We start from the raw sequence: 18,657 nt of genomic DNA, 5'->3' as shown, positions 1-18,657 counted from the left end.
ATATATATATATAGAGAGAGAGAGAGAGAGAGAGAGAGAGAGAGAGAGAGAGAGAGAGAGAGAGAATTCCTTTAGAGTACCCCTTACCTATGACTTGTAAACAACATTTCATGAAACTTACAGTGGGAGTATGTCATGTGCTGACCCTCTGAGATAACTTCTGGAACATCTTTTGGATGGTTTCTGAAAAAAGAAAGAGAGTGACATCTGATTTCCTCATTCTTCAGGATGTTTCCTAAAAGAATTCATGGTACACCTAACTCCACCCTTTACCAATAAGCCAAACATCCCTTCTCCCAGGTACCACTCTCCTACCTATCCCAATTGGGGGACTTGTTTAAGATTTTATGGCCAACTTGATCAGTGACGCATGTAAAAAACCCAGTGGAATTGTGTGTCGGCTATGGGAGGGGGTGGGAGGAGGGGAGGGACAGAGTATGAATCCTGTAACCATGGAAAAAATGTTCTAAATTAATTAAATAAAGGATAATATTTTAAAAAAAGATTTTATGACCAAATTAGAGCACATACAACTCTTAATTATCCATTGACACTTTCATATAAACTATTATAATCTCGAGGTTCCATAGTCCTCTGTTGCAAGAACACTCAGTAGAATTAGGTAGGATCTCAGAAGCTTTTGTCCAGTGTGTACCTGTTGCTAATTCTGTAATAAAATGTCATTATCATTCAAATTATTTGATTTTTCTGTGCCTAAGACCTCAGGCAATTGGCAGCACAACCCAGTGCAAAGGCAGTTTACAAGATCAAAAAAAATCACTCCAAACCTGTGGTTCCCTGAAGCTTAACTGCCCTGCTGCACAGAGGTCTCACCTAGACTTTTTGCTCTCCCTCCCCACTGGATAACAATCCAAATTGCAACTCTGGTTTAAAAAAAAAAAAATCAATTTAGGAACACCAACCCAGAGGTTCTAGATCTCATTGCATTTGTCTACCGTCTGTAGGTAGCCACAAAAAAATAAGGAACACCTCACTTCCTTGTATCAAAAACTTCTATGAGTTCTCTATTGTCTAGAAATTAAAATACCAACTGACTTTTGCCCAGTTTTCACATTATTCTCCATTGTCCCACTCTCCATGCCAGTCAAAATGAAGTCCTGCCCCCTAATCTCATGAATCTGTCTCCATACATTCACAAGGGCATCTCCTATGTGCCACCCAATGCAATCCTTTCTTTCAGCAATGTGCAGTTCAGGTGCCATTTCCTCCATGAATGAAATCTTCATCTTCTCAAGCTGAAAATTATCTCTCTTACATTTTTCCCTTTTGTCTTGATTTCTTGGCCCTTATCAAGCCTATCCTGTACCATTTGTCACTATCATGACACTATATTATTTCCCCCCTTTTTTAACCTACAATGCCCTGGGCAGGAACAGGAAAAGAGGATAGAAACCACAAAGAGATAGATTTAGCCTTGATGCTAGGGGGGAAATTTTTAAACAATTGGAGCTGTCCAAAAGTAGAACTAAAGATCTTGGGTAATGGTAGGTTCTCCCTTTTTGGAGATCTTTGAGCAGAAATTGGATAGCTAGTTGCTCAGTATGCTATAGAGTTCCTCTCTTTAGATATAATTTAGCTATGATAAAGTCCTTGAAGGCAGAAATTGGTTCACTTTTGTCCTTATAGCTCCAGCACCAAAGTCAGAGTTGGGCACACAGTAGGAACTTATTTTATGTTTGTTGATTCATTGATTCACACACACACACACACACACACACACACACACACACACACACACACACACACACAATGCCCTCAAGGAGAGCATCATTTTACTATATTGTTGGTTTGATTTGGTTTTTTTACAGAATGAAAAAGAAAAACAGAGGTAGAATTGTAATTCATAATGATAGTTAGCATTTTAACCCAGAGGTTTATGTGGGCTTTTTGTTAGTTAACAGAGGCTACATAGAATAGAACCATTTTTAGAATAGAAAGAGGTAATCCAGTTAAAAAACCCCTTTATTTTATAAACGAAGAAACTAAGGTCCAGAGAGGTAATGTAATTTGCCCAACATCACACAGCAGAAGAGGATCTTTGAGTTTCCTTCTCAGTACTTATTCTACTACATTATGTCTCCTCTCATTACCTAAGTTTCTTAAGAAATATATGCTAATTAGGACTAATCAGGTGAAAATTAATCCAAATTATATAATATTTTAATATATTTTGCCACTGTCAAATACCTACTTGGATACTCAAATTGAACAAAGAAAGCATTTCCAAGTAGAGAATTGAGAGTCTCTCATTAGGGCAAAAATAAGAAATCTGCAATTCCCACATCTGTAATTATATGAAGATGAGGGCTTTAAAGTATTTGAAGGAAGGTTGGGTACTCTTAAACCATGATGGTATCTAACTAGCTTAGCAAACTCTTTCTTTATAGATAGTACAAAGGTAAGTCTCAAGACATTCCCTGTCAAAATCACAGTCACAGATTCTATATTTGCAGAATTTAAACGAGATTTTATCATAATCGCAGATATATACTCACCTTTCCTTGGCATCCAGGAAGGCTTTAGCAAATGGATTATACTTGATTTTGAGCGCCGTTATCTTGGATTTACAAAAACAACCAGCATTAGTGGATACAATAATAATATTTATATAACCAAATTATGTGACAGGCACTTTGCGAAATGCTTAACAATTATTATCTCCTTGATCCTTAACAACGACCTTGGAAGATAGGTGCTATTATTATCCTCATTTTACAATATAGAAAGCCTCAGAAATTAAGTGACTTGCCCAAGATCACACAGCTAGTAAGTATAAGAGGTCAAATTTGAACTCAGATCTGCCTAACTCTAGACCCAGTCCTCTATTCATCAGCTGCCTATTCTAGGCTAAGGCACAAACCAGGTACTATATTCACTGTTCTGAAGGACCATGAAACTAATTTTCAACTTTCTCCTTTACCATTTAACTTTTCCCTAGCCTATATAGGATCCTCACCATATCCATGATGTTCAAGGATCCTAATGGATGACATACTGAAAATTACAATTTTACCCTAGACTTAAATACTAAAAGATAAGCCACCAAGGGAATAAAACCTGAGCTTGGGATTCTTTATGCCCCAGCCTAGATACACTGATAGAATAAGACTGTCTTATAAAAAGTCACTTACCTATTTGTTCAGGAAACTAATACCCAGCAAAGCAAAGATAATGATAACTTCCTTCTTTTTATACTGGAGGGTGACAGCCTTATTTTTAAAAGTAGGAGGAATAAATCATTTTTGTACTGATTTCTATAAACCTGCCCTAAGCAACTGGGAAAAGGCTATACCTCCTCCATTTATTGATTTCATCAACTGAGGCTTCATGGCCATGCATGCACTCTGTTTATGCCTTTCTAAGGACCCAACTGCTATTCTGTGGTAGTAGCCTAGAACTCTGATAGCCAGAAAAAGGGAGAAGAGGGGAAGGGATTCATCTAATGGGCAATCCAAGCATGGTGTTATGTTCAATTGTTCACACCTTACATTTAAAACCAAAAATCTTTAGTTCTAGGTAGACTCTTAGAAATAGTCCAATTCTTGGAGAGCAATCTGGTATCATGCCCAAAGGACCATAAAACTGTGCATGCCCTTTGCCCCAGCAATACCACTACTAGGTTTATATCCCAAAGAGATAAAAGAAAAAAGGAAAAGATCTACTTGCACAAAAATATTTATAGCAGCTCTTTTGGTGAGGCTATTGAACTGGAAACTAAAGGGATGTCCATCAGTTGGGGAATGAGTAAGCAACTTGTAGAATATGATTGTAGTGGAATTTTCTTATGCTATAAGAAATGGCAAGATGATCTCAAAAAACCTGGAAAGACTTATATAAGGTGATGCAAAATGAAGAAGAACCAAGAGAACATTGTACACAGTAACAGCAACAATGTATAATGATCAATTGTGAATGGATTAAGTGTTATAAGCAATGCGAGGATCCAGGACAACTCCAACTCTTTCATGATGAAAAAGGCTATCCACCACCCTAGAAGGAACTGATGGAGTCTGAATGCACATTGAAACATACCAGTTTTCACTTTATTTCCTTCAGGAATTTTTCTCTAGTGTAAGTGATATGTGTCTTCTTTCATGACATAATGAACATGGAAATATGTACTATATAACATATGTATAACCTATATCATATTACCTACCATCTTGGGGAACAGGGAGGGTTAGGAAGGAGGGATAAAATATGGATCACAAAATGTCAGAAAATAATTATTAAAAATTGTATTGAGGAAGCAAGGTGGTTCAGTGGATTGAGAACCAGACCTAGAGAAGAGAGATCCTGGATTCAAATCTGACCTCAGACACTTCTTAGCTGTGTGACCCTGGGCAAGTCATTTAAATTCCATTGCCTAGCCCTTAACACTCTTCTGCCTTGGAACCAATACACAGTATTGATTCTAAAACAGAAGATGAGGGGTTTTTTTCCATCAGTATTGACATGTAAAAAAAATTTTTTTTCATTTTAAAAAGAAAAATAAATAGTCCAGTCCAACTTCCTTATTTTACAGATGATGAAGCCAAGTAAGAAATCAAGATATTTATCCAAAAGCAGCAAAAAGCTCTGGATTGAGAATCAAAGAACCTGAGTTCTTATCTCACCTTATCTGCCCCCGTAATATCTGTATGACCTTGGGCAACTCAATTCCCTTCTCTGGGTCTCCATTTTCTCGTCTGGAAAAGGTTGGATTAGACCAACAACTCTCATACTTTTTGGGTTCTAGACCCCTTTCCACTCTAAAAATTACTGAGCATCTTCCCCAAAAAAGCTCTTGTTTACATCTATTCTATCTGTTGATATTTCCCATATTAAAAATTAAAATATTATGAAGGAGTTTTGATTTCACAAACCTCCCAAAAGGGTCTTGGGGACCCCCAGGCATCTTATACTATACTTTGAGAATTGCTAGACTAGATAATCTCTAAAGTCCCTCCCAGCTCTAAATCTATGATCCTAGAAGAGTTCACATAGATTATTAGTGACAGAGACAAGATCTAAGCAGTGGTTCCCAAACATTTTTGGCCTACCACCCCCTTTCCAGAAAAAAATATTACTTAGTACCCCTGGAAATTAATTTTTTTTAATTTTAATAGCAATTAATAGGAAAGATAAATGCACCTGTGGCCATCACCACCGTCCCTGGATCGCTGCAGTACCCACCAGGGGGCAGTGGCGCCCACTTTGGGAATCACTGATCTAAAGTCTCTTCTCCTCACTTCTAGGCCAGTGCTCTTAGTAAGCAGAACCTTAAAAATCATGAAACCCCAAGGAAGGGCAGACAAGGCTGTCATAGCCTATATACTTCTTGGCTCACCACTCCAGAATTTGTCCAATGTTCTAAGCTAAAGGCATATGTAAGGCTGCTGGCCTCATGATGTTCTGTTCTGAAGAGACTCTTAACTGTGACTTTAACGGTACAAGAAAGGGAAGTCCTGGCAGGTATAATTGGCAAATACAACAGAGAACAGAGAATGCTTTGATTTCATAATTTACTGAGTATATTTGAGCTCCAAAAAAAAATTTAAAAAGGAAAGAATTGCTCTCCATCCAGGCTTGGGGATAAACTTACAGAAGGAAGCTAAGTAATATAAATAGATAGAGCTCAGGACTTGGAGATATAAGTTCAAATCTGGTCTCCTACAAATATTACCTGTGCAACCTTGGATAAGTCACTTAACTTTTGAAGGATACGTACTAGCTCTGTGACCCTAGGTTAGTCACTTAATCTCTGTCTGCATCAGTTTCCTATCTAAAAAGTAAGTAGATATAATACTACCACCTACTTTCCAGGATTGCTTTGAGGATGAAATGAGACAATAGCTGTGTTTTTTATTATCAAAATATTTTATTTCACCAGTTACATGTAATAACTTATAGAAAAGGTATGGATTAAGGTTAAGTTAGCAAAGAGCAGACTTTGCCTTAATCTATACTTTCTCTATAACATAACCAAATTTCCACATAAATTTTCTGAAGCTATATGGTTCAAATTATCTCCCTCCTTCCGTTCCCTCTACCCATTCTGGATCTGGCAAGCAAATGGATCTGGGCTATAAATGTATTTATGCAAAACATATTTCCATATTGGTCAAAATAAGGCAATATTTGTAAAGCACTTTGCAAGTCAATGTAAATTCTAGTTATTGTAGTCATTATTTTTATTCTCCCAAAAGAAATTTTCTGTGTTCTTTAGGACTTAATACAATCAAAAAAATCTCATAGGATTTCATAGCCTTGATTATTTGTAATCTCCATTATACAGAGGGAATATAATTGTGATACGGGCACCTACCAGAGCTGCTGACCAATTCTTGACTTGCCTCAGTGATAATTACACCCTCATCATCATCAGATTTAGCAATCATATAATGCTTTAAGGTTTGCACAGTGCTTTATAATTATCTTATTTTGTCCTCACCACAATCTTGAGAGGTAGGTGCAATCACTAGTCCCATTTGATAGATGAAGAAACTGAGGCAGACAAAGGTTAAGGGATTTACCCAGGCTCACATGGCCAGTAAGAGTCCTTCAAAAGGTAGCAGGAGCAACAAGGGGACATAATCTTGACCAGCTGGGAGGAATTGGTTACTAAAGAAATAATGGCAGCCCTGGCAACAATTCTGAGCATCTATGATTGGAAGAGAGGGTAGGTCTCAAGGAACTGGTATGTCCTTGTGAACTTTGGAAGTATTTTAAGGAGTGGGTTACTATCATCAAAAATAATGTATATAATTATATTCTTCAATAAGCAAATAATAGAAAGTAATGATCTAGTTCCTGAGGCAAGGTCTATTTAGTTCTTGGTGCTTGAGAGGGGAAAGAAATAGAAATATATAGGTGGTATTATATATTTCTAAAACATAGGAAAGAGGCAGCTAGGTAATTGAGTGGACTGATACACCTAAAGACAGGAGGTCCTAGGTTCAAATCTGGCCTCAGTCACTTAACCCCAGTTGCCTAGTCCTTACCACTCTTCTGCCTTAGAACTAATATTTAGTATTGACTCCAAGACTTAGAAGGTAAGGGTTTAAAAATAAATAAATAATAAACTAATAAAACAGAAAGGATCCACATCATGGATGAAGGCCGTTGCACCAAGTCCTGGTGAGAGGGGTGAGGGAAGTCAATCTATAAAGAAAAATGTGGTCGTTCAGGCACTTTATGAATAGAAATGAGAGAATCTCTAACCCTATGAGATAACAGGTCAGGTTAAGCCCAGGGAGTTAATGAAGTTCTGCCAATCCGTGATCAATAGTCACAGAGGGTTAGCTCCTTATTTCTCTTACACCTCCTGATAATATGTAAATTTATTCCTTTCTGGGGATAAATGTCCCTGCTCCAAGCTCAGCAACTGCCAGGTTTGATTAAGCAGAGAAATGATTATATGAATGATCGTTGTTTAGTCATTTTTTTAGTCATGCCCAATTCTTCATGACCCCTTTTGGGGATTTCTTGGCAAAGATACTGGATTGATTTGCCATTTATTCAAGTAAAAAACTCCCGTACAATGAGAGCAGAACTGGGAATAGAGATAAGCACTAGCAAGACATTGACCATCGAAGGCAGGGGACCGTGTTGTTTTTAAACCTTGCACGGTGGCAAATTGTACACCAGAGATTCTTAATCTGGAGTCTATAAATTTGTTTTTATAAAATATTTTGATACCTGCATTTCAATAGAATTTATTTCCTCTGTAATCCTAGATATTTTATTTTATATGTTTAAAGACATCATTGTGAGACAAGATGAGCAAGCTTCGCCATCCTGCCTGCCAAAGGAATCCAGAACACAAAAAATGATTATAGACTCCAAGTCCACACTGTCTACTAAATGTAATTGTGAACTGAATTGAGACTGGGTAGAACTTGAAGTCAGTAAAGAAGAAATTCCCAGGCTGGGAGTGGGTTTAATCAAGGCTCACATCCTCTAGGAAAGGTATCCAGGGTATAAAGTGGTTAGTGTTCGCCCTGGAGTCAGGAGGACCTGAGTTCAAATTTGAACTCAAGACATTTCCTAGCTATGTGACCCTAGGCAAGCCACTTAACCCTATTTGCTTCAGTCTCTTCATCTGCAAAATGAGCTGGAGAAGGAAATGACAAACCACTCCAATATGTCTGAGAAGAAAAACCTAAATGGGATTACGAAGTGTCGGACATGACTTATTAACAAAACAACAAGAATCTTCTAGGAAGATGCAGACCTGGAAGGGACCTAGAGCATGTGTGCTCTCACAAGAAGTCCAGAGATCAAGAACCTATCTTGAAATTAAATGGTTACTGAACTGGAATGAGAAACACCCACCTCTAGGTTCCCAATTCATTCATTTCTGCTCTCATTTCCTAAGCTTCAGGGACTAGAGAATTGCTACGCAATGTGTTTTACAAATATAACTGACCTACAGATCTCATAAAAGGAAATGCTCTGGGGAAAAATCTAGAAATATGATTGCCTTTTTAGAAAGCTGCTCATTCTGTTGTTTTAAGATCTGTGATTTCCTAGGTGTGGGCATTCCTTCCATCGACATTAATCTCGAGCCTTCTGTAGATAGTCATGATGAACAAATAACCACCTGTGGCCAATCCATCATCTGGTGATGAACCTCTCCTCATTTAAGTAGGTTGGCCATCAAGAAAGACATATGATCTATAAACAACATGTACCCAAATTTTTTCCAGCTTGGTAGGATCTGCCAGACCTTACCCTTGGCTGTCATAACCGTTGTGAACGTAGGAATACCTTTGCCCCATGATGTGGGGCAGAAGATTTTAGGGGCCGTCACGCGTTCTTCTTAACATCTAAGAAAACTGGATCCAGGCTGAACCCACCTACCTCCTCATTCTGATAGGCAGTCACAGCTATGAACTGAGTTTCAGGAAAGGAGCAATTCATCACCATTCGGTGGGTACTGCCAACACGAACTACATGAACTTGGGGCTCATACTTATGCAGAGAGTTCAGCATTATCTGTTGGAGAAAGAGAGAAAGAGAGGATCAAGAAAGAGAAACAGGAAAGTAAGAGACAAAAACTGGTCTCACGTAGGCAACAACAGCCAAGTCTAAGCTCAGAAATATCTCCCTTGGATCAGTATCATGTATATAGTGGGCATCACTATATAAATGCTAACTATTATTATTACATAGAAAGCGATTAATAAATGTGTTTCTTCAGTTAAAGTTTCATATTTATTAGGCTGTACAGTTGGAAGAAAAGCATGGGACTGAGTCATGCATTAACCTCCTCCAGGTTTGAGGAAGCTAAGTAGAAATAATGGATAGAATGCTGGACCTCAATTCAAGGAGACCTGGTTTTAAATCTGGCCTCAGATACTAGTTATGTGATCCTGGATAAGTCATTTAATTTCCCTCTGCCTCAATTTCCTCCATAATAAAATTAGGGCCATAGAAGCATCAACCTCCCAGGGTAGCTGAGAGGATCAAATAAGAGGACATTGGTACTAGATAAATGCTTGTTCTCTTCCTCTGAAGTCAGCGATAGTTTCATGCTTTATCTTTTGTTGGCACAATACCTTGACTAATGTTGATTGAGATGAACTGAATGCATACTTTACTAACATTTAGTATTGTTATAATTGATAGGGATGCCTAAATTTCATCCCACTACACCTAGTTCCTTTTCCTTACTGGTTACATCTCAGGAAATCAGTGTTTAAGAAAATAGAATCAAAGATTCAAGGCCAGAAGGGAACTTAAAAGTCATCCAGTCTAATTTACCTTATATTAGAGATAAGGAAACAGAGGTGACTTGTGCAAAGGCACACAGCTCAAAAATAACAGATATAGGATTTGAACCGAGGGCCCCCAACTCAAAATCTAGCATTTTTCTACTGTATCACAAGATTTAAATTAAGATACACACACGTATGACTCCATGTAGTTCTTTCCAAGTTTTATTAAATTAGTCTTCTCATTGTTTCTTATGATGCAGTAGTACATACATGTATGTATGTTTGTATGTATGTGTAGATAGCTGGATAGGCAGACAGATAGAGACAAACAGACTGAAACAGAGAAAGATACAGATAGATAGATAGATAGATAGATAGATAGATAGATAGATAGATAGATAGATAGATAGATAGATAGGAGATAGAGAGATAGATAAAGAAAATGTAATGGAGCTGGAATAAAGCAGGGTTCTAGAAAGGAAGTCAGGAGACCTACATTTCAGTCTGACATCTACCACTTACTGACTAAAGACTTTTAGCAGGGCAGTTTACCCTCTTTTCTGCACATTTGTAAAGTGTATAGCAAAGAGGGAAAGAGATGAACTAGACTGACTTGAGCTGAAAATGGATTCAATAAACATTTATTCAGCTCTTGATTATTCCTCTCAAAGAGATAAGCAGTAAACAGTGTTCCAAGTGATGGGGAAATGAAGAAAAAGTGTAATAGCCCCTAATATGTAGAAGAGAACTTATTTTCTATTGAGGATGAGAGGGAATAAAAGATACAGTTAAAGGCAATTTGAGGGAGGAGAGAGAGAGAGAGAGAGAGAGAGAGAGAGAGAGAGAGAGAGACAGAGACAGAGACAGAGAGAGAGAGACAGAGAGACAGAGAGAGAGAGAGAGAGGAGAGATGGAGAAGGAGAAAGAGAACAACTAGGATGAATTTCCTCCTGAAAAATCTTTGTGGAGGAGTCATAACTTGGACAGGCAACTGAGACTATGCCCAACGGTATCAAAATTTAGGTGTTGCTAGAACTTGCACTCTTTTAGCAGATAAAAACAACTGAGTTTAGCACCTATTAAATAAGAATAATACACTAAAATAAGTAGCTACCAGATGGTAGCCTCCTCTTCTTCCAGACACCACAGTCATGCCCTGCTTCTTCACCTGTTCTCAGTCAACCTTTCCAGCAGTGTCCTCAAAGTACATCAGAGTATTTTCCCACAAGGTAGGTATCCTACTCTCTGAGACCCTCTCTGTGTTTCCCCCATCCACTCATTATACAAACACATGTATGTATGAGTGTATGCACACACCCACCCAATGCCTTATGCACCATGGTCTAAGATCTTTCTACTGAACCAACTTGTCCCCAGTATGTTTTATAATATGTTTGCCCCAGATACTATAGTCTCTGGTTAAGGTTCTGCCATGACTAGAGAGTATTTTGTTGAGGAATCAGGTAAGAAATACTTATTTATAATGGATTCGTAGATCAGCCAAAGATTGAATTAATGTGAAAAAATACTGGGGCACACACACCACTCACACATGGTTAAAGGAATTTCGATCAAAGGCACAAAGGGACAAAGAGACTAACCTCATGGAAATGCATGAGAGACTGAACAAGGGGTCGAATCCGGGACTCTTTATCACCATCAGACTACCTGGCCTCCATTTTGAAAAGTGATTGGATAACCTTAATGGAGCCTCATTTCCCCTGAAGTTGTTTAGTCACTTTTCAAACAGGAACACACACAAATCTGTTTCTAGCACTTTGATAGCCTTAAAAAGAACATTCCTGATTTAGGGATGCTTTGTTTAGACTATTTTTTTTCTTTTCTCTTCTTCTGAAAACCAAAGCTGATTGAATATTCTATTGATAATTATCCTAATGCCAAAGTGAAGGCTGTAATTATTTCATTCAGGAGCAGCTTTTTATTAAGGTACTTACCTATTGCCAACATGCCACTTATACAAAAAAAACAAGGGGAATAACAAAACTCTAATACTCACAAACAATGTTTTCCCCCTCATCTGAAGTCCTATATAAAAGGCTTAGTACATAAGACAAAACTATGAAAAGGCCCCCATGATTAAGTAAACTACTGCACTCCCCCCACCTCTCTCTCACTCTCTCTTAACGTCTGGAAGTCCATTAAAATCTGAAAGCACCAATTAAGATCTGTTTATTCCTGTTTACATTTGGACTCCAGGGAATAATTGGCTTCTGTGCAATAAGAGCCCTGTGAGGGTCCCTCTAATTGCCTAAATGCACCCTTGATATTTCTTGATTGGTGATGGCTTCAGGGTTTGAAGCCTGCAACCCGGTCTTACCTGGCCACTTCCATTGAGTTTGTTGGTAAGCTTTACTTTGCTGAAGGAGATAGGGGCTTTCATCCAGTGGGCACCAAAGTTGGGAGAATCTGGGTGGATGTAGACACAGCTGTGGTTGGAGGCTTCTGGTTTGCCAGCTGGCACCCATTCACCATTAACATATTTCCAGCGGTGACTGTCAGTGGGGATGAAGTCTAGCAGGAAAGAGTACATGGCATTGGGATCCAACCCAGTTACACTGATCTTCAAGACAGGAAACATGCGCCTTCAAGAGAACACAGAGCATAAAATGTTAGCGAAAGAAGGAACTTTATGGGTTCAGACTTTGAGTTGGAAGGGACCTTGGAGGAAATGTAATCCAGTGATATCAAACTTGAATAGAAATAGGGACCAAAAACCAAACATAAGGATCCAAGGAACCCTATTTTAACTTAGTTTTAAAATACTATTATCTATGTTTTATTGTTATTTTAATTTGTTAACTATTTCCCAGTGACATTTTAATCGAGTTCTGAACATACTTGGGAAAGTTGTGAGCCAAATAGCATGTTGGACACTTCTGCTTTAATCCAATCCACTCCTAAGAGTTGTTCATTCCTTTTTAACTCCATTTGGGATTTTCTTAACAAAGATACTGGAGTAGTTTGCCATTTCCTTCTCCAACTCTTTTTTACAAATGAGGAACTGAGGCAAACAAGATTAAGCGACTTGCCCAGGATCACACAACTAGGAACTGTCTGAGGCTAGATTTGAATTCAGGAACATTGAGTCTCCCTGATTCTAAGCCCAGTGCCTTATTTATTGGGTCACCTAGCTGGGGAAATGAAAGGGTAGGAACTTTCTCATAGTTGAGAACTAGTTAAGGGCTAAGCTGGTACTAGAACCCAGACTTGTTAACCAGTAGTCATTCCCATTTCTGGCTGCCTCAAGTCATGAGTTAAAGCAGTATAATACATTCTGGCTTCAAGTCTTTTGGAATGGACCTACAAAATTTTTGTTTTTAAAACCATGAAATCAAGCTAAAAATATTTTTTAAAGTGCTAATAATGATTTTAAAATTTAAAAACAGTCTTCTTGATCTATTATTTTACTTCTTTATTAAAATTATAATTGATTGAAACTCTTTTTTGAAGTAGCAAAGAGCTGGAAACTGAGGGGTTATCCATCAATTGGGGAATGGCTAAATAAGTTGTGGTATATGATAATTATGGAATACTATTTGTTTTATAAGAAATGACATGCAGGCTGATTTCAGAAAAATATGGGAAGATTTACATGAACTAATGCAAAGTGAAGTAAACAGAATCAGAATATCATACGCAATGACAGCAATATTTCTTGATGAACAACTATAAATAACCTAGTTATTCTCAGCAATACAGTAAACCAAGACAATCCCAGAGACTCATGATGAAAAATGCCATCTGCCATCTGAGAAAGAATTGGAGTCTGAATGCAAACTAAAACATACTATATTTCATTTTCTTTATTATCCTTTTTTCTATTTGAGAATTATTCCACAAAATGACTAATATGGGAAAGTGTTTCACATGATTACACACATAAAATCTATATCAGATTATTTGCTGTCTCAGTGATAGCGGAGGGGAGGGAGAAAGGGTAGAATAAGGAAAACAATTTGGCACTCAAAAAAATTTTAATGAATATTTTAAAATTTGTTTTTATATGCTATAGGGGAAATTAAATATTATTTTACTATTTTAATTAATCTTTGAAGACATGTAAAAATAAGCCATTTGTTCCATTTACTTACAGGACAGCTAGGTAGCTCAATAGATAAAATAGATAAATGGACATAGAGTCAGAAAGAATTGAGTTCAAATCAAACCTCAGACACTTACTAGCTTTGTAACTCTGGGCAAGTCACTTAACCCAGTTTGGTTCAATTTCCTCATTATTAAAATAAGCTGGAGAAGGAAATGACAAACCATTATAGTATCTTTGCCCAAAAAAGTCCCAAATTGGGTCACTATAAGTCAGACAAGACTAAACAACAACTATTTGTTTTGCTTTTAGGAAATAACACAAAAATTTAACACTAAACTAAGAACTGAATTCAGGAAATATAAAAATTATATTGGCAATGAGATGAAAAAGTAGCAAAGAAAGTAACAAAGAAAGTGAGTTTGATATCAAGTGAGATAAAATAAAAGAACAAGAAAAATAAAAGATCTCAGAAAAAAATTATTTTCCCAAATTACACAAGAACGATGGGCTTATGGAGTAACTATAACATAAAAAAAGAGAGAGAAAGAAGAAGGAAGGAAAAGAGAAATATAATATGTAAATAACTACTTATTCCATTCTAAAAAATAGTATAAAGTCATGACACATTTGACCAATTTTATCTCTTTTTTTTTTTTTTTTTAATTTTTGGATCCAACCTGTAATTTTTTTTTAGTGCAAAAAACTTTCAGTGTGGAAATTCCTTCCACTAATGCAGAAAGGCAATTTATCTGAAACTTAGACTGCTGTCTATGGTGTGAAGAAATTGTCACTTGTCTGGTGTCACACATCCAAATTCATCAGAGACATAACTTAGACCCAATCTTCAAGACTCTAAGGCCAGTCTTTCTACCCAGCAGCCTCTCATAACTCTATTTACTGACCATAATAATAGCTACCATTTATATAGCATTCACTACGTATTTGGCATTATGCTAAGTATTTTACAATTATTATCTAATTTGATCCTTACAACAACCCTATGAGGTAGAGTTATTATAATTCCATTTTACAGAAAAGGAAACTGAGGCAGACAGAGGTTAAGTGGCTTTCCCAGATCACAGAGCTAGGAAGTGCCTGAGATCAAATTTGATGTCAAATCTTCCTGACTCCAGGCATAGCGCCCTATGCACTACAGTGCCACCTAACTGCCCCTAAATATAAACTAGTTTAGATCTCATACTTGGCTATACACAGTTTGAAATTTACATTGAACAAGAGTCAGAAAAGTTTTTTTTTTAATTTTTAAATGTCTATATAACTTTTAATAATCACTTTCTGCCATTTTGAGATTCATGTTCTCTTCCTCACTACTTACCCTATCCTCCTTGTTTATTATGTTGTAAAAGAAGATATATATCTCTTACATTAGTAAAAAATGTATGGAGGAAATAAAGGGAAGATCAGTATGCTTCAATCTACATTCAGACTGCTAGTTCCTTTTATGCCAGTAGATACCCTTTTTCCATCATGAGTACCTTGGAATTGTCCTAGATTCTTGCATTGCTGATACAGAAAGCTTTTTTAAAACTACAAATACACCTTCTGCTGTCTTTTAAATCCCTTGTAATAGTGGAGTACTCAAATGATAAACATTAAAGTCTTCGGCTATTACATGGGCTAATCAATCCTGAATAGAATAAGTTGGTGAATGCTTCAGGGGAGAAATACATTCAAGGGTCATGGAAGAAATGCCATGAAGTAAGTCTTGGTTACAAGCCCTAACAAAGCTTACCAAGTAGGAAAATCGGGGATATACTTTGGATCATGGGTGTAGAGTTGGGAGAGGCTTTAGATTTTATTTAATCTAACCTCTCATTTTTTATAAATGAGGAAACTGACCTCCAGACAGGTTAAGTAACTTGTCCAAGGTAGAAATGGGTGGAATTGGTGGAGACCTTTGCTGCCAAATCTAGCATCTCTTCTCTTGCCTCTAGATTTGTACCTGGTAAGGAAATACTAGGGCATGCAGCTTGCTGGCATAGCTATGGATTTTAGTATTTATCCCCTGAGATGATTGTCCCATTCATTTTAATATCGTATCATCCCACCCATATTGCACACACAGTGCTTAACACATTTATTGAACGGAGTCAAACTGGCCTTATCTCTCTTACTAGAATTTGAGCTTCTTCAAGTTGGCTCTACATCATGCTCACTTTTTATTCTTCCCTTCCTTTTCATTTTCAATGGCAAATAAAGTTCTTCACACAAGGATAGTGCTTAATGTTCACTGAATTAAATTGCAGTGTGAACTATGGAAGTACAAATATGCAGTGCAAACTAAGCTTAAATATACATAAGACCAAACTTAACAATGAGTCCCCAACAGCACTGGCAACATCAACAGAGATGATGCTCAATCTTGACTCACTATCTGAAGTTCATCAAGGTAGACTTTGTCAAGTTTCTGGGCTTTCTCTGAAAGTCATTTCATATTAGAACTGGAAGGGATCTAAGAAGTTGAGTTTTCCAAATTCCCATCCAGTTTAGTGTCCGCTAGCTTCTAAGAAACAAAGATGAAAAGATAATATATGTTGGGTGTCAGGGAACAGCAAAGGAACAAATATGGGAGGTGGAGTGCCATGAGTGAGAGGCAGCAAGAAAGCCACTCTAGATTTACTCTCTATTGTGTATGAAGAGAAATAATGTACAGTGAGGCTAAAAAGGAGCATGGGAGTCAGATTGAGAGAGGAGAATTATCAGAGGAAGAAAATGCCACCAATAATCACTGGCAAGACCTTCCAGGACTATATTCCTGGCATAGACAAATGAGCCTTCGAGAGCAGAATTGATGTGAAGTGAAGAAGCGAGATTCATCTTCTTTATTACTGTTTCACCTAATGTAATTCTGTAACTTACAAAGTATAAACATATCTGGATGGAAAAATAATCCATTAGGGAAGACTCAACTCTTTATGGTTCCGACTTAAATCCTTTTTAATGTAAACAAGAGTTTTCTGTGTTTGGAATCTTTTGAACCTAAGTATGTCTAAGAAAGCTAGTGGCTACATGGGCAAGTGCCAGACGCTGATGTTCTCACGTTCTACCTAGATGGAGCAACCAGTGAGAGAAGTGAGAGGTCTCCAAAGTGTACTAAGGTCCTTCATGTCAGAAAGGAGTCTTTTTGGGACAACTAGCTAGCACACTGTATAGAATTCGAGGCCTGGAATCAGGAGGATCTGAGTTCAAATCTGGCCTCAGACACTTCCTATCCAAATGACCTTGGGCAAGACAGAGGGTAAGAATTTAAATATTTTTAAAGGCACCTCTGACACAAGAGTTGAGTACATACATTTGTTTTAAGCTAAAGGTTAATATAACTGATGGCTTCTTCTTGTCACAATTTTCTAAATTGTTATAATATCACCTAGCAATTATATAGTAGTCCAAATTGAGCCAAGTAAAAGCTGATCAATGGTATATGATTCTGTGGAAATAAAGAACAGCCTGAGCCATTAGGGTCACTGAATGCCAGCCTAACAAAAGAAGAGGAGAAGCCCAAGAAAAGATCTCATTGGAGTCTGAGATCCACATTGAACCTGAAAGGAAAAGTCTGACATCAATTAACTACAAGAAAGAGTTAACATGAGAACCTGAGAGTTTCCTCTCCTAGTTCCATTTCCCATTATAGTCATAAAAACAACCTCGTGTTGAGAAAGCTTTTCCCTACTGAGGCATAAATAAATCAACTTGGATGGATTCACATGAGCAGGATTGACCTCACACATATGCAGACTGGGCAACACTATCCATGGTACACTTGGAGGAGACCCAGGAAAGGCATATCGACCTCAAGATGTTCCAGACTCCATGGTCAAGCAAGATTATTACTATTATTATACCTTTCAAAGAATCTTGAATGATCGTAATGGATTCAGAGGAATTACTTTTTGGAAGAGTCTTTTTTTTTCTCCACCAAATCAAATACCTTATTTTTATTATTAATGATCAACAAACAATAGGCACACTGGAATTCTGTGTTCTCCAAATCTTTCAATCAATTGTGTGAAGGTAAAGCTGTGATCTACTGTAAAATATTGTTTTCAGAATCCTGTCTGATCCCTAGTAATATACCTTTAGCAAAGTTATCCTATATGGGTTAATAGAATATTCTCAAAAGAAATTTATGTAGCTGGAAAAGCAGGTAAATAAGCTGGTAGTTGATGATATAGACTTGGTTGCCTTAATTCACTATTAATGAAGCCCACATCTTTTTTCTCCCACATTTTTTGATTGTATTCCTCCTTCAGAAACCTCCTTCAACATCCTCACAACTGACTATTCTGGAAAAGATTAAGGAGGAACATAATTGCTATTGTTAAGTATTTGAATGATTCATCTGTGGAAGATAATTTTGACTTATTCTATTTAGCTCTAGGGCATGGGTGTTAAATCATGGTCAATAGGCTATTCCTAAGTATGACCCTAACCAGACCTACCTGAAATTATGAAGAGCAACACAAGCAGAATGAAGAGAACAACTCAGACATCATATAAAAAGAAATATATTATATTTATATATTATCTGATATATAAATATATATTCTATTTAATATATAAAGAAATGTTCTTTGAAGAATGTATATGTATGTCCAACTCCACAGAAAGAACTGATAAATAGAAATAAGTAAGATATCATTTTATATATACATATATCTTTTTTTTTTAAACCCATACCTTCCATCTTAGAGTCAATACTGTGTATTGGCTCCGAGGTAGAAGAGTGGTAAGGGTGGGCAATGAGGGTCAAGTGACTTGCCCAGGATCACACAGATGGGAAGTGTCTGAGGCCAGATTTGAACCAGGACCTCCCATCTCTAGGCCTGGCTCTCAATCCACTGAGCTACC

The 18,657-nt window shown here is 37.2% G+C and overlaps 1 protein-coding gene across 1 annotated transcript in view; it reads right to left on the bottom strand.

The window, feature by feature from the left end:
• TBX19 (T-box transcription factor 19) overlaps nucleotides 1-18,657 on the bottom strand; it is a 38,686-nt gene that overhangs the window by 7,753 nt on the left and 12,276 nt on the right. Inside the window, exons 2-5 of the mRNA XM_044677149.1 lie at nucleotides 12,061-12,325; nucleotides 8,866-9,000; nucleotides 2,517-2,578; nucleotides 95-183 (exon numbers count right to left, since the gene is read on the bottom strand). Coding sequence (XP_044533084.1) covers nucleotides 95-183; nucleotides 2,517-2,578; nucleotides 8,866-9,000; nucleotides 12,061-12,325 — 551 coding nt within the window. The remainder of the gene's footprint in view (nucleotides 1-94; nucleotides 184-2,516; nucleotides 2,579-8,865; nucleotides 9,001-12,060; nucleotides 12,326-18,657) is intronic.

The sequence above is a fragment of the Gracilinanus agilis genome, chromosome 4 (genome assembly GCF_016433145.1).
Source record: "Gracilinanus agilis isolate LMUSP501 chromosome 4, AgileGrace, whole genome shotgun sequence".
Classification (NCBI taxonomy): Eukaryota; Metazoa; Chordata; class Mammalia; order Didelphimorphia; family Didelphidae; genus Gracilinanus; species Gracilinanus agilis.
Note: the sequence above shows the minus strand (reverse complement) of the source record. Positions and strands in the feature narration are given on the sequence as shown.